We start from the raw sequence: 17,625 nt of genomic DNA, 5'->3' as shown, positions 1-17,625 counted from the left end.
GTAGAAAACCTCCTCCCCCTCCTCCCCTACAGTCAGCCTCAATGTCTTACTGTAGAACACCTCCTCCCCCTACAGACAGCCTCAATGTCTTACTGTAGAACACCTCCTCCCCCTACAGACAGCCTCAATGTCTGACTGTAGAACACCTCCTTCCCCTACAGACAGCATCAATGTCTTACTGTAGAACACCTCCTTCCCCTACAGACAGCCTCAATGTCTTACTGTAGAACACCTCCTCCCCCTCCTCCCCCTACGCACAAACCTCAATGTCTTATTGTAGAACACCTCCTCCCCCTCCTCCCCTACAGACAGCCTCAATGTCTTACTGTAGAACACCTCCTCCCCCTACAGACAGCCTCGATGTCTTACTGTAGAACACCTCCTCCCCCCCTCCCCCTACAGACAGCCTCAATGTCTTACTGTAGAACACCTCCTCCCCTACAGACAGCCTCAATGTCTTACTGTAGAACACCTCCTCCCCCTCCTCCCCTACAGACAGCCTCAATGTCTTACTGTAGAACACCTCCTCCCCCTCCTCCCCCTACAGACAGCCTCAATGTCTTACTGTAGAACACCTCCTCCCCCTCCTCCCCCTACAGACAGCCTCAATGTCTTACTGTAGAACACCTCCTCCCCCTCCTCCCCCTACAGACAGCCTCAATGTCTTACTGTAGAACACCTCCTCCCCCTCCTCCCCCTACAGACAGCCTCAATGTCTTACTGTAGAACACCTCCTCCCCCTCCTCCCCCTACAGACAGCCTCAATGTCTTACTGTAAAACACCTGCTCCCCCTACAGACAGCCTCAATGTCTTACTGTAGAACACCTCCTCCCCCTCCTCCCCCTACAGACAGCGTCAATGTCTTACTGTAGAACACCTCCTCCCCCTCCTCCCCCTACAGACAGCCTCAATGTCTTACTGTAGAACACCCCCCCCCTCCTCCCCCTCCTCCCCTACAGACAGCCTCAATGTCTTACTGTAGAACCCCTCCTCCCCTACAGACAGCCTCAATGTCTTACTGCAGAACACCTCCTCCCCCTCCTCCCCCTCCAGACAGCCTCAATGTCTTACTGTAGAACACCTCCTCCCCCTCCTCCCCCTACGAACAGCCTCAATGTCTTACTGTAGAACACCTCCTCCCCCTCCTTCCCCTACAGACAGCCTCAATGTCTTACTGTAGAACACCTCCTCCCCCTCCTCCCCCTACAGACAGCCTCAATGTCTTACTGTAGAACACCTCCTCCCCCTCCTCCCCCTACAGACAGCCTCAATGTCTTACTGTAGAACACCTCCTCCCCTGCAGACAGCCTCAATGTCTTACTGTAGGACACCTCCTCCCCCTCCTCCCCCTACAGACAGCCTCAATGTCTTACTGTAGAACACCTCCTCCCCCTCCTCCCCCTACGCACAAACCTCAATGTCTTACTGTAGAACACCTCCTCCCCCTCCTCCCCTACAGACAGCCTCAATGTCTTACTGTAGAACACCTCCTCCCCCTACAGACAGCCTCGATGTCTTACTGTAGAACACCTCCTCCCCCCCTCCCCCTACAGACAGCCTCAATGTCTTACTGTAGAACACCTCCTCCCCTACAGACAGCCTCAATGTCTTACTGTAGAACACCTCCTCCCCCTCCTCCCCTACAGACAGCCTCAATGTCTTACTGTAGAACACCTCCTCCCCCTCCTCCCCCTACAGACAGCCTCAATGTCTTACTGTAGAACACCTCCTCCCCCTCCTCCCCCTACAGACAGCCTCAATGTCTTACTGTAGAACACCTCCTCCCCCTCCTCCCCCTACAGACAGCCTCAATTTCTTACTGTAGAACACCTCCTCCCCCTCCTCCCCCTACAGACAGCCTCAATGTCTTACTGTAGAACACCCCCCCCTCCTCCCCCTCCTCCCCTACAGACAGCCTCAATGTCTTACTGTAGAACCCCTCCTCCCCTACAGACAGCCTCAATGTCTTACTGCAGAACACCTCCTCCCCCTCCTCCCCCTCCAGACAGCCTCAATGTCTTACTGTAGAACACCTCCTCCCCCTCCTCCCCCTACGAACAGCCTCAATGTCTTACTGTAGAACACCTCCTCCCCCTCCTTCCCCTACAGACAGCCTCAATGTCTTACTGTAGAACACCTCCTCCCCCTCCTCCCCCTACAGACAGCCTCAATGTCTTACTGTAGAACACCTCCTCCCCCTCCTCCCCCTACAGACAGCCTCAATGTCTTACTGTAGAACACCTCCTCCCCTGCAGACAGCCTCAATGTCTTACTGTAGGACACCTCCTCCCCCTCCTCCCCCTACAGACAGCCTCAATGTCTTACTGTAGAACACCTCCTCCCCCTCCTCCCCCTACAGATAGCCTCAATGTCTTACTGTAGAACACCTCCTCCCCCTCCTCCCCTACAGACAGCCTCAATGTCTTACTGTAGAACACCTCCTCCCCCTCCTCCCCCTACAGACAGCCTCAATGTCTTACTGTAGAACACCTCCTCCCCCTCCTCCCCTACAGACAGCCTGAATGTCTTACTGTAGAACACCTCCTCCCCCTCCTCCCCTACAGACAGCCTCAATGTCTTACTGTAGAACACCTCCTCCCCCTCCTCCCCCTACAGACAGCCTCAATGTCTTACTGTAGAACACCTCCTCCCCCCACCTCCCCCTACAGACAGCCTCAATGTCTTACTGTAGAACACCTCCTCCCCCTCCTCCCCCTACAGACAGCCTCAATGTCTTACTGTAGAACACCTCCTCCCCCTCCTCCCCCTACAGACAGTCTCAATGTCTTACTGTAGAACACCTCCTCCCCCTCCTCCCCCTACAGACAGCCTCAATGTCTTACTGTAAAACACCTGCTCCCCCTACAGACATCCTCAATGTCTTACTGTAGAACACCTCCTCCCCCTCCTCCCCCTACAGACAGCCTCAATGTCTTACTGTAGAACACCTCCTCCCCCTCCTCCCCCTACAGACAGCCTCAATGTCTTACTGTAGAACACCTCCCCCCCCTCCTCCCCCTCCTCCCCTACAGACAGCCTCAATGTCTTACTGTAGAACCCCTCCTCCCCTACAGACAGCCTCAATGTCTTACTGCAGAACACCTCCTCCCCCTCCTCCCCCTCCAGACAGCCTCAATGTCTTACTGTAGAACACCTCCTCCCCCTCCTCCCCCTACGAACAGCCTCAATGTCTTACTGTAGAACACCTCCTCCCCCTCCTCCCCCTACAGACAGCCTCAATGTCTTACTGTAGAACACCTCCTCCCCCTCCTCCCCCTACAGACAGCCTCAATGTCTTACTGTAGAACACCTCCTCCCCCTCCTCCCCCTACAGACAGCCTCAATGTCTTACTGTAGAACACCTCCTCCCCTGCAGACAGCCTCAATGTCTTACTGTAGAACACCTCCTCCCCCTCCTCCCCCTACAGACAGCCTCAATGTCTTACTGTAGAACACCTCCTCCCCCTCCTCCCCCTACAGACAGCCTCAATGTCTTACTGTAGAACACCTCCTCCCCCTCCTCCCCCTCCTCCCCCTACAGACAGCCTCAATGTCTTACTGTAGAACACCTCCTCCCCCTCCTCCCCCTACAGACAGCCTCAATTTCTTACTGTAGAACACCTCCTCCCCCTCCTCCCCCTACAGACAGCCTCAATGTCTTACTGTAGAACACCTCCTCCCCCTACAGACAGCCTCAATGTCTTACTGTAGAACACCTCCTCCCCCTACAGACAGCCTCAATGTCTGACTGTAGAACACCTCCTTCCCCTACAGACAGCATCAATGTCTTACTGTAGAACACCTCCTTCCCCTACAGACAGCCTCAATGTCTTACTGTAGAACACCTCCTCCCCCTCCTCCCCCTACAGACAACCTCAATGTCTTACTGTAGAACACCTCCTCCCCCTCCTCCCCCTCCTCCCCTACAGACAGCCTCAATGTCTTACTGTAGAACACCTCCTCCCCCTCCTCCCCCTACAGACAGCCTCAATGTCTTACTGTAGAACACCTCCTCCCCCCCTCCCCCTACAGACAGCCTCAATGTCTTACTGTAGAACACCTCCTCCCCTACAGACAGCCTCAATGTCTTACTGTAGAACACCTCCTCCCCCTCCTCCCCTACAGACAGCCTCAATGTCTTACTGTAGAACACCTCCTCCCCCTCCTCCCCCTACAGACAGCCTCAATGTCTTACTGTAGAACACCTCCTCCCCCTCCTCCCCCTACAGACAGCCTCAATGTCTTACTGTAGAACACCTCCTCCCCCTCCTCCCCCCTACAGACAGCCTCAATGTCTTACTGTAGAACACCTCCTCCCCCTCCTCCCCCTCCTCCCCCTACAGACAGCCTCAATGTCTTACTGTAGAACACCTCCTCCCCCTCCTCCCCCTACAGACAGCCTCAATGTCTTACTGTAGAACACCTCCTCCCCCTCCTCCCCCTACAGACAGTCTCAATGTCTTACTGTAGAACACCTCCTCCCCCTCCTCCCCCTACAGACAGTCTCAATGTCTTACTGTAGAACACCTCCTCCCCCTCCTCCCCCTACAGACAGCCTCGATGTCTGTAGATTACTGTAGAACAACTCCGTTTCCCATAGTCCTCTCCTCTCTTAACATAACTGTGCCATGCAGAGTTTCAACAGCAACGCTTCCTTCCCAGCAACCTGTGACTTTTAAAAGCAAAGTGAATAAATGAAAGCAGGCAGACAGACTAAGGAGCCTGAGTCTCTCGGATAGCAATATGACTGCAAAGGGTCACTCCACTGCACTGAGGAGGGAGGGAGGGGGGGAGGGAGGGGAGGGAGGGTTGGGAGGGAGGGTTGGGAGGGAGGGAGGGAGGGAGGGAGGGAGGGGAGGGGAGGGAGGGAGGGAGGGAGGGAGGGAGGGAGGGAGGGAGGGAGGGAGGGTAGGGAGGGAGGGAGGGTAGGGAGGGAGGGAGGGAGGGAGGCGCTCAGAGAAAGTTAGAGATTATGAACCGAGACTTTGTGAATACAGCCAGCCTTGCACAGAGATAATTTTAGCCAGCTAGACGTTGACGTGGGTGGTTGACATTGCAACACTCTGCTGCCAGGTCAGATACATAGACACACACCAGGCAGACAGACCCACCAGACATTTGACCTAGATGACAGCTTGACCTGCCAGAGGAGAGGAGAGAGGGGAGGAGAAGAGAGAAGGGGAGGGGGGAGGAAAGGAAGGGGGAGAGGAGAGAAGGGGAGGGTGGAGAGGGAGTAGAGAGGAGAGAAGAGGAGGGGGAGGAGAAGAGAGAAGAGGACTACTCCACATTGAGATGTCTCTCTCTCTCTTCCGTTCTGTCGCTATGCACCAGGGCTGTTTGCAGCCCCTCTCTCTGACAGACCACAATGTTAGCCGCTGTTAAAACTCTCCACGTGGTCTTTCTTGGGTAACAAGTGGGCCAGAAATGGCACTGTATTCCCTATATATACACTGAGGGTACAAACCATTTCCATGACAGACTGACCAGGTGAATCCAAATGAAAGCTATGATGCCTTACTGATGTCACCTGTTAAACCCATTTCAAATCGGTGGAGATGTGTAACGATGGGGCGGTGAGTCTGGAAGCAGGTGAAAGGTTTTTAATAAAACAACAAAACCAGGAACACGACACTGACAGAACTCCGATGAAGAGGAGGAGACAGGTTAAAGGAGGATGATTACTGCTCTGGCGTTCCGCCAGCGGAACTCCTCCCACATTCCACTGAAAAGGCAGAGCGCGAAATTCAAAATATATTTTTTTTAAATATTAACTTTCACACATTAACAAGTCCAATACAGCAAATGAAAGGTACACATCTTGTGAATCCAGCCAACATGTCCGATTTTTTTATTTATTATTTTACAGCGAAAACAGCACGTATATTTATGTTAGCTCACCACCAAATACAAAAAAGGACAGACATTTTTCACAGCACAGGTAGCATGCACAAAGCCAAACTAACTAACCAAGAACCAACCAAACTAACCAAGAAACAACTTCATCAGATGACAGTCTGATAACAAGTTATACAATAAATCTATGTTTTGTTCGAAAAATGTGCATATTTCAGGTATAAATCATAGTTTACATTGCAGCTACAATCAGAAATTGCACCGAAAGCAGCCATAATAATTACAGACACCAACGTCAAATACCTAATTACTCATCATAAAACATTTCTGAAAAATACATAATGTACAGCAAATGAAAGACAGGCATCTTGTGATTCCAGCCAATATTTCCGTTTTTTTTTAATTTTTTTTTTTTCACCTTTATTTAACCAGGTAGGCAAATTGAGAACACGTTCTCATTTACAATTGCGACCTGGCCAAGATAAAGCAAAGCAGTTCGACACATACAACAACACATAGTTACACATGGAGTAAAACAAACATACAGTCAATAATACAGTGAAAAATAAGTCTATATACAATGTGAGCAAGTGAGGTGAGATAAGGGAGGTGAAGGCAAATAAAATATATTAATAAATAAAAAATATTAAAAAGGCCATGGTGGCGAAGTAAATACAATATAGCAAGTAAAAAAAAACACTGGAATGGTTGGTTTGCAGTGGAAGAAGGTGCAAAGTAGAGATAGAAATAATGGGGTGCAAAGGAGCAAAATAAATAAATACAGTAGGTAAAGAGGTAGTTGTTTGGGCTAAATTATAGATGGGCTATGTACAGGTGCAGTAATCTATGAGCTGCTCTGACAGCTGGTGCTTAAAGCTAGTGAGGGAGATAAGTGTTTCCAGTTTCAGAGATTTTTGTAGTTCGTTCCAGTCATTGGCAGCAGAGAACTGGAAGGAGAGGCGGCCAAAGGAAGAATTGGTTTTGGGGGTGATCAGAGAGATATACCTGCTGGAGCGCGTGCTACGGGTGGGCGTTGCTATGGTGACCAGCGAGCTGAGATAAGGGGGGACTTTACCTAGCAGGGTCTTGTAGAGGACCTGGAGCCAGTGGGTTTGGCGACGAGTGTGAAGCGAGGGCCAGCCAACGAGAGCGTACAGGTCGCAGTGGTGGGTAGTATATGGGGCTTTGGTGACAAAACGGATGGCACTGTGATAGACTGCATCCAATTTATTGAGTAGGGTTTTGGAGGCTATTTTGTAAATGACATCACCGAAGTCGAGGATTGGTAGGATGGTCAGTTTTACAAGGGTATGTTTGGCAGCATGAGTGAAAGATGCTTTGTTGCGGAATAGGAAGCCGATTCTAGATTTAACTTTGGATTGGAGATGCTTGATGTGAGTCTGGAAGGAGAGTTTACAGTCTAACCAGACACCTAGGTATTTGTAGTTGTCCACATATTCTAAGTCAGAACCGTCCAGAGTAGTGATGCTGGATGGGCGGGCAGGTGCGGGCAGCGATCGGTTGAAGAGCATGCATTTAGTTTTACTTGTATTTAAGAGCAGTTGGAGGCCACGGAAGGAGAGTTGTATGGCATTGAAGCTCGCCTGGAGGGTTGTTAACACAGTGTCAAAAGAAGGGCCAGAAGTATACAGAATAGTGTCGTCTGCGTAGAGGTGGATCAGAGACTCACCAGCAGCAAGAGCGACATCATTGATGTATACAGAGAAGAGAGTCGGTTCAAGAATTGAACCCTGTGGCACCCCCATAGAGACTGCCAGAGGTCCGGACAACAGACCCTCCGATTTGACACACTGAACTCGATCAGAGAAGTAGTTGGTGAACCAGGCGAGGCAATCATTAGAGAAACCAAGGCTGTCGAGTCTGCCGATGAGGATGTGGTGATTGACAGAGTCAAAAGCCTTGGCCAGGTCAATGAATATGGCTGCACAGTACTGTTTCCTATCGATAGCGGTTAAGATATCGTTTATGACCTTGAGCGTGGCTGAGGTGCACCCATGACCAGCTCTGAAACCAGATTGCATAGCGGAGAAGGTATGGTGGGATTCGAGATGGTCGGTAATCTGTTTGTTGACTTGGCTTTCGAAGACCTTAGAAAGGCAGGGTAGGATAGATATAGGTCTGTAGCTGTTTGGGTCAAGAGTGTCCCCCCCTTTGAAGAGGGGGATAACCGCAGCTGCTTTCCAATCTTTGGGAATCTCAGACGACACGAAAGAGAGGTTGAAAAGGCTGGTAATAGGGGTGGCAACAATTTCAGCAGATAGTTTTAGAAAGAAAGGGTCCAGATTATCTAGCCCGGCTGATTTGTAAGGGTCCAGATTTTGCAGCTCTTTCAGAACATCAGCTGACTGTATTTGGGAGAAAGAGAAATGGGGAAGGCGTGGGCGAGTAGCAGAGGGGAGGCCAGTGCTGTTGACCGGGGTAGGGGTAGCCAGGTGGAAAGCATGGCCAGCCGTAGAAAAATGCTTGTTGAAATTCTCAATTATAGTGGATTTGTCGGTGGTGACAGTTTTCCTATCTTCAGTGCAGTTGGAAGCTGGGTGGAGGTGTTCTTATTCTCCATGGACTTTACAGTGTCCCAGAACTTTTTGGAGTTTGTGTTGCAGGAAGCAAATTTCTGCTTGAAAAAGCTAGCCTTGGCTTTTCTAACTGCCTGTGTATACTGGTTTCTAGCTTCCCTGAAAAGTTGCATATCACGGGGGCTGTTCGATGCTAATGCAGAACGCCATAGGATGTTTTTCTGTTGGTTAAGGGCAGTCAGGTCAGGAGAGAACCAAGGGCTATATCTGTTCCTGGTTCTAAATTTATTGAATGGGGCATGCTTATTCAAGATGGTGAGGAAGGCATTTAAAAAAAATATCCAGGCATCCTCTACTGACGGGATGAGATCAATATCCTTCCAGGATACCTCGGCCAGGTCGATTAGAAAGGCCTGCCGGCTGAAGTGTTTCAGGGAGCGTTTAACAGTGATGAGTGGAGGTCGTTTGATCGCTGACCCATTACGGATACAGGCAATGAGGCAGTGATCGCTGAGATCTTGGTTGAAAACAGCAGAGGTGTATTTGGAGGGCAAGTTGGTTAGGATGATGTCTATGAGGGTACCCGTGTTTACGGAATTGGGGTGATACCTGGTAGGTTCATTGATAATTTGTGTGAGATTGAGGGCATCAAGCTTAGATTGTAGGATGGCTGGGGTGTTAAGCATGTTCCAATTTAGGTCGCCTAGCAGCACAAGCTCTGAAGATAGATGGGGGGCAATCAGTTCACATATGGTGTCCAGAGCACAGCTGGGGGCAGAGGGTGGTCTATAGCAGGCGGCAACAGTGAGAGACTTGTTTTTAGAGAGGTGGATTTTTAAAAGTAGAAGTTCAAATTGTTTGGGAACAGACCTGGATAGTAAAACAGAACTCTGCAGGCAATCCTTGCAGTAGATTGCAACACCGCCCCCTTTGGCCGTTCTATCTTGTCTGAAAATCTTGTAGTTAGGGATGAAAATGTCAGAATTTTTGGTGGTCTTCCTAAGCCAGGATTCAGACACGGCTAAAACATCTGGGTTGGCAGAGTGTGCTAAAGCTGTGAACAAAACAAACTTAGGGAGGAGGCTTCTAATGTTAACATACATGAAACCAAGGCTATTACGGTTACAGAAGTCATCAAAAGAGAGCGCCTGGGGAATAGGAGTGGAGCTAGGTACTGCAGGGCCTGGATTCACCTCTACATCACCAGAGGAACAGAGGAGGAGTAGGATAAGGGTACGGCTAAAAGCTATGAGAATTGGTCGTCTAGAACGTCTAGAACAGAGAGTAAAAGGACGTTTCTGGGGGCGATAAAATAGCTTCAAGGAATAATGTACAGACAAAGGTATGGTAGGATGTGAATACAGTGGAGGTAAACCTAGGTATTGAGTGATGATGAGAGAGATATTGTCTCTAGAAACATCATTGAAACCAGGTGATGTCATCGCATATGTGGGTGGTGGAACTGAGAGGTAGCCTAGTGGTTAGAGCATTGGACTAGTAACCGAAAGGTTGCAAGTTCAAATCCCCGAGCTGACAAGGTACAAATCTGTCGTTCTGCCCCTGAACAGGCAGTTAACCCACTGTTCCTAGGTCGTCATTGAAAATAAGAATTTGTTCTTAACTGACTTGCCTAGTTAAATAAAGATAAAATAAAAGAGGTTGGATATATAGTGAGCAGGGCTAGAGGCTCTACAGTGAAATAAGCCAATAAACACTAACCAGAACAGCAATGGACAAGGCATATTTACATTAAGGAGAGGCATGCTTAATCGAGTGATCATAAGGGTCCAGTGAGTAGAGGTTGGTTGGGGTCACGGCGATCCAGACAGCTGGCCGGGTAGCTGGCTATCGGTAGCAAGATAACATAGGATGGAGGTCTGTTTTTTATTTATTTTTTATTATTATTATTTTTTTTTGTCACCTCGTTCGTTTCCGTCGGTATATTAGTGGGGTTCCGTGTGGTAGAGGGGATCGATCCAATTGGCAAAATAGATATAGTGACCCAAGAAAAAAAAAAAAAAATTGTCCGGTATATTTATTTAGATAGCAGCCGATAAGACAGCTAATAATTAGCAGATGGGTATTCAGAAACGTCGCAATTGAAAAGCCTGTTGAAACCACCTCGGACAATTACGTCGGCAGACCAGTCGTGATGGATCGGCGGGGCTCCGTGTCGGCAATAAAGGGTCCAGTCCAATTGGCAAAAGAGGTATTATAGCCCAAGAATTCGCTGGTAGACCTCTTCGGCTAGCCGGCAGATGGGCCTAGCTCAAGGCTAGCTCAAGGCTAACTGGTGCTTGTATCGGGACAGAGGTATTAGCCAGTAGTAGCCACTCGGTTGCAGCTATCTAGCGACGATGATCCGGTGTAATTGTCCAGAGCTTGCGTCAGGAATCCGGTGATGTGGTAGAGAAAAAGCAGTCCTATATGCTCTGGGTTGATATCGCGCCTGCAGACTGGCAGGTAATGGCCCGAGCTGAAGCTGGCTGGTGTCCGAGTTAAGGGTGAAGACCGCAGCAGTGGCTAACTGACTACTAGCTAGTAGCTAGTTATCTGGCTAGCTTCTGATTGGGGTTACGGTTCTAAAGTATAAAAAATAGCAGATCCGTACCACATTGGGTGAGGCGGGTTGCGGGAATGTATATTCAGTTCCTAGATGGAAAGTGAAATTAAAATATATACGAAATGTATACAAAAAATACGAGGACTATTTACGCGGGACAAGGCGGGACAAGACAAACACACGTCCGACTGCTACGCCATCTTGGATTTATTAAGTGTTTTACAGCGAAAACACAATATAGCGTTATATTAGCTTACCACAATAGCCAGAAACACAAGCCGTTTCCCAGTAGCAAAAGTTAGCGATAGTAACAAGCAAGCAAAAGATATATAATTTTTGACTAACCTTGATATTCTTCATCAGATGACAGTCCTATAACATCAGGTTATACATACACTTATGTTTTGTTCAAAAATGTGCATATTTAGAGCTGAAATCAGTGGTTATACATTGTGCTAACGTAGCTACTTTTTCCCACAACGTCCAGATATTTTTCTGACACTTTTTCTGACACACATATTCTGACCAAATAGCTATTCATAAACATAACTAAAAAATACATGTTGTATAGGAAATGATAAATCCATTAGTTCTTAATGAAATCGCTGTGTTAGAATTCTAAAAATAACTTCATTACAACATCCAGCTTCGGTATAGCTAGAGTACCCAAAAGCTGGGCGCCAACGACTAGTTCGCATGTAAAACAGATATATGAAATAGCATCATAAAATGTTTCCTACTTTTGCTGATCTTTCATCAGAATGTTGTACAAGGGGTCCTTTGTCGGGAACAATCGTTGTTTGGATTTAGAACGGCCTCTTTCCCTCTCGATTTAGCAAGCGCACTAGCCAAGTGGCACGAATCTCTCCATGTCACCAAACAGAAGAGAACGGAACACAGCAAAACTCCCGAGAAAATTTCAATAATCTGATTAAACTATATTGAAAAAACACTTTACGATGATATGGTCATATGTATCAAATAAAATCAAAGCCGGAGATAGTAGTCGCCTATAACGAAAGCTTTTCATAAGGCAATCCCCGGTTCCTTCTCGCGCCTTCCTGAAAACAGGAAATGAATGACACGTCATTCCAAGAAGAATTATTCTACTTCAGACCAAGATAAACACTCCATTTCTTCTCTCACCGCCTCTTGACATCCAGGGGAAGGTGTATGACGTGCATGTATACTAATACGTATCATGCCCATTTATAGGCAGGACCTAGAAGAGAGCATCGATTTCAGATTTTCCACTTCCTGGTCAGGAAGTTTGTGCCAAATGAGTTCTGTTTTACTCACAGATATAATTCTAACGGTTTTAGAAACTAGAGAGTGTTTTCTATCCAATAGTAATAATAATATGCATATTGTACGAGCAAGAATTGAGTACGAGGCCGTTTAAATTGGGCACGTTTTTCCCCCAAAGTGAAAACAGCGCCCCCTATTAAGAAGAAGCCCTCTGTCCTCAACAGGTTTTAAGCCTTTTGAGACGTGTATGTGTGTCATTCAGAGGGTGAATGGGAAAGACCAACAGATTAAAGTGCCCTTTGAACAGGGTATGATAGTAGGTGCCAGGCGCACACGGTTTGTATCAGGGTTCTCCACAGTTGTGTGTGTTTATCAAGAACAGTCCACCAACCAAAGGACATCCAGCCAACTTGACACAACTGTGTGGAAGCATTAGAGTCACCACGGGGTCAGCTGTAGAGTGTTTTCAATGCCTTGTAGGGTCTTAGTCTATGCCGCTCTGTCATTGCTCGTCCATATATTTATATATTCTTCATTCCATTCCTTTACTTAGATTTGTGTGTATTGGGTATATGTTGTGAAATTGTTAGATATTACTTGTTAGATATTACTGCACTGTCGGAGCTAGAAACGCAAGCATTTCGCTACACCCGCAATAACATCTGCTAACCATGTGTATGTGACCAGTAACATCTGCTAACCATGTGTATGTGACCAATAACATATGCTAACCATGTGACCAATAACATCTGCTAACCATGTGTATGTGACCAATAACATCTGCTAACCATGTGACCAATAACATCTGCTAACCATGTGTATGTGACCAATAACATATGCTAACCATGTGACCAATAACATCTGCTAACCATGTGTATGTGACCAATAACATATGCTAACCATGTGACCAATAACATCTGCTAACCATGTGTATGTGACCAATAACATCTGCTAACCATGTGTATGTGAGCAATAACATCTGCTAACCATGTGTATGTGACCAATAACATCTGCTAACCATGTGTATGTGACCAATAACATCTGCTAACCATGTGTATGTGACCAATAACATCTGCTAACCATGTGTATGTGACCAATAACATCTGCTAACCATGTGACCAATAACATCTGCTAACCATGTGACCAACAACATCTGCTAACCATGTGACCAATAACATCTGCTAACCATGTGACCAGTAACATCTGCTAACCATGTATATGTGACCAATAACATCTGCTAACCATGTGTATGTGACCAATAGCATCTGCTAACCATGTGACCAATAACATCTGCTAACCATGTGTATGTGACCAATAACATATGCTAACCATGTGACCAATAACATCTGCTAACCATGTGTATGTGACCAATAACATATGCTAACCATGTGTATGTGACCAATAACATCTGCTAACCATGTGTATGTGACCAATAGCATCTGCTAACCATGTGACCAATAACATCTGCTAACCATGTGTATGTGACCAATAACATATGCTAACCATGTGTATGTGACCAATAACATATGCTAACCATGTGACCAATAACATCTGCTAACCATGTGACCAATAACATCTGCTAACCATGTGTATGTGACCAATAACATCTGCTAACCATGTGTATGTGACCATTAACATCTGCTAACCATGTGTATGTGACCAGTAACATCTGCTAACCATGTGTATGTGACCAATAACATATGCTAACCATGTGACCAATAACATCTGCTAACCATGTGTATGTGACCATTAACATCTGCTAACCATGTGTATGTGACCAATAACATCTGCTAACCATGTGTATGTGACCAATAACATCTGATAACCATGTGTATGTGACCAGTAACATCTGCTAACCATGTGTATGTGACCAATAACATCTGCTAACCATGTGACCAATAACATCTGCTAACCATGTGACCAATACCATCTGCTAACCATGTGTATGTGACCATTAACATCTGCTAACCATGTGTATGTGACCATTAACATCTGCTAACCATGTGACCAATACCATCTGCTAACCATGTGTATGTGACCAATAACATCTGCTTTGATGCCCTGAAGGTTGTCCTCATGTTTAGTGCACTCAGTGTTTATAGTGCACTACTTTTGACCAGAGCCCTATAGGCCCTGTGTAGGGAATAGGGCTCTCTTTGGGACACATCCCATCCAGTCTCAGATCACTAACTTGTCCTCTCCAGACTCTGTTAAGCATGATGGTATGCCTCAGTAATTTGCCCTTCGTAGAATTTGAAATATATACTAATTAAACAATAAGAAAAATAAACAACCAACCCATTTTCTTCATTGTCCTGTAGGACAGCATTGTGAATTCTACTAATAACGTAACAACCTGAAGATTACGGAACTTCTATTGCAATTATCAATCACATTTTATATGCAACTCTCTCATAAACCGCAATACAAAAAATCCCCACTTCGTCTGCTTATTTTTTGTATTCTCGCGTGAACAGATTTTTAAGGGAGTGGAGCCTCTTGCTTTGCCTCTTGCTCTCTGCTAATAACCCATGCTCTTTGTTGTCCTGTAGGACCCATGTGAGGCTGGAAGGCCTGGAGGACTGCAAGGTTCTAGAAGGAGATGACGACTCCATGTCAGACACCCACGGCTGCCCGGCCTACGTCAGCCCAGAGATCCTGAACGGCTCCAGCTCCTACTCCGGGAAGCAGGCGGACGTCTGGTCCCTAGGGGTGATGCTCTACACTATGCTGGTGGGACGCTACCCTTTCCACGACCCAGACCCAGCTACCCTCTTCTCCAAGATCCGCCGGGGCCAGTGCTGCCTACCCGAGGGCCTCTCTCCCCGGGCCAAGTGCCTGTTGCGATCCCTGCTGAGGAAAGAACCGTGGGACAGACTGACCGCCGCCGAGGTGCTTTTCCATCCGTGGTTCCACACCACCAACGTACAGGAAACAGGTGTCAGTGAACAGGAAGTGGATTCGTCGGAACAGACAGTGCCTTCCTGTGACACTGAAGAGGAGGATGATCTGTTCTGTTGATCGATTGGATGAATCCCTAGGACTCACTTAACCCCTCGAGTGGAATCGGAGCAAAAATACGTTCAAGAGGGTTTTTTTTTTCCATTTTTCTTTTGTGGCAGATTTGAGAAGGTTATGGTTGTATACTTTGCTGGATGCAGGTCAGACACAAGATGTTAACTCAAACTATTGTTTGTCTATATGTTAGAATAAGGGCGTTGTTTAAAGTACACCACCATCATTGTCCGTTGTGCGTGTTCACAAAAAAGTAGTCATTTGGTGCTAAAAACCAGCTCACCATCACATGGTTTACTAGATTAGATTAACACCAGCTCACCATCACATGGTTTACTAGATTAGATTAACACCAGCTCACCATCACATGGTTTACTAGAGTAGATTAAAACCACCATCACCTTGTGTACTAGAGTAGATTAACACCAGCTCACCATCACATGGTTTACTAGAGTAGATTAAAACCAGCTCACCATCACATGGTTTACTAGAGTAGATTAACACCACCATCACCTTGTGTACTAGAGTAGATTAACACCAGCTCACCATCACATGGTTTACTAGAGTAGATTAAAACCACCATCACATGGTTTACTAGAGTAGATTAACACCAGCTCACCATCACATGGTTTACTAGAGTAGATTAAAACCACCATCACATGGTTTACTAGAGTAGATTAACACCAGCTCACCATCACATGGTTTACTAGAGTAGATTAAAACCACCATCACATGGTTTACTAGAGTAGATTAAAACCAGCTCACCATCACATGGTTTACTAGAGTAGATTAAAACCACCATCACATTGTTTACTAGAGTAGATTAACACCAGCTCACCATCACATGGTTTACTAGAGTAGATTAAAACCAGCTCACCATCACATGGTTTACTAGAGTAGATTAAAACCAGCTCACCATCACATGGTTTACTAGAGTGGATTAAAACCAGCTCACCATCACATGGTTTACTAGAGTAGATTAAAACGTTCTAGGGATAGACCCCTTTTTTTTTTAAATTTTCGCCTAAAATGAGTTTGCTTTTCTCCCAAAATGTCATTGAAGGTTCCCCAAAGCCTTTTACTATCATTCTTTATATAATGTATCTTTGTTTCATAGTGGAGTTTCTTCTTCTTTTATTTAGTTTAGTCACATCATTTCTCATTTTGCAGCACGTTTGCCAATCAGTTGTGCAGCCAGACTTATTTGCTAATTCCTTTTGCCTCATCCCTCTCAACCACACAAGTTTTCAAATCCTCATCAATCCAAGGAGATTTAACAGTTTTTACAGTCATGTTCTTAATGGATGAATGTTTATTAGTAACCGGAATAAGCAATTACATAAATGTGTCAAGTTGTAATGTCTGTTTGCTCCTCATTACACACCACGGACCAACACATATTATTTACATCAACAACATAGGAACCACTACAGCTTGTATGTCCTCTTATACACTATATTAGGCCCAGCCTGTCCTCTTATACACTATATTAGGCCCAGCCTGACCTCTTATACACTATATTAGGCCCAGCCTGTCCTCTTATACACTATATTAGGCCCAGCCTGACCTCTTATACACTATATTAGGCCCAGCCTGTCCTCTTATACACTATATTAGGCCCAGCCTGACCTCTTATACACTATATTAGGCCCAGCCTGACCTCTTATACACTATATTAGGCCCAGCCTGACCTCTTATACACTATATTAGGCCCAGCCTGACCTCTTATACACTATATTAGGCCCAGCCTGACCTCTTATACACTATATTAGGCCCAGCCTGTCCTCTTATACACTATATTAGGCCCAGCCTGACCTCTTATACACTATATTAGGCCCAGCCTGACCTCTTATACACTATATTAGGCCCAGCCTGACATCTTATACACTATATTAGGCCCAGCCTGACATCTTATACACTATATTAGGCCCAGCCTGTCCTCTTATACACTATATTAGGCCCAGCCTGTCCTCTTATACACTATATTAGGCCCAGCCTGACCTCTTATACACTATATTAGGCCCAGCCTGTCCTCTTATACACTATATTAGGCCCAGCCTGACCTCTTATACACTATATTAGGCCCAGCCTGACCTCTTATACACTATATTAGGCCCAGCCTGACCTCTTATACACTATATTAGGCCCAGCCTGTCCTCTTATACACTATATTAGGCCCAGCCTGACCTCTTATACACTATATTAGGCCCAGCCTGTCCTCTTATACACTATATTAGGCCCAGCCTGACCTCTTATACACTATATTAGGCCCAGCCTGTCCTCTTATACACTATATTAGGCCCAGCCTGACCTCTTATACACTATATTAGGCCCAGCCTGTCCTCTTATACACTATATTAGGCCCAGCCTGACCTCTTATACACTATATTAGGCCCAGCCTGACCTCT

General features: G+C 46.4%; 1 protein-coding gene across 1 annotated transcript in view; it reads left to right on the top strand.

The window, feature by feature from the left end:
• Positions 1-17,373, top strand: part of trib1 (tribbles pseudokinase 1) — a 34,133-nt gene extending 16,760 nt beyond the window's left edge. Inside the window, exon 3 of the mRNA XM_055893216.1 lies at positions 14,755-17,373. Within this exon, the coding sequence (XP_055749191.1) occupies positions 14,755-15,223 (469 nt within the window). The 3' untranslated portion in view covers positions 15,224-17,373. The remainder of the gene's footprint in view (positions 1-14,754) is intronic.
• Positions 17,374-17,625: the final 252 nt, after the last annotated feature.

The sequence above is a fragment of the Salvelinus fontinalis genome, chromosome 32 (genome assembly GCF_029448725.1).
Source record: "Salvelinus fontinalis isolate EN_2023a chromosome 32, ASM2944872v1, whole genome shotgun sequence".
Lineage (NCBI taxonomy): Eukaryota > Metazoa > Chordata > Actinopteri > Salmoniformes > Salmonidae > Salvelinus > Salvelinus fontinalis.
The sequence above is the reverse complement of the archived record's forward strand: the minus strand, read 5'-3'. Positions and strand labels throughout refer to the sequence as shown.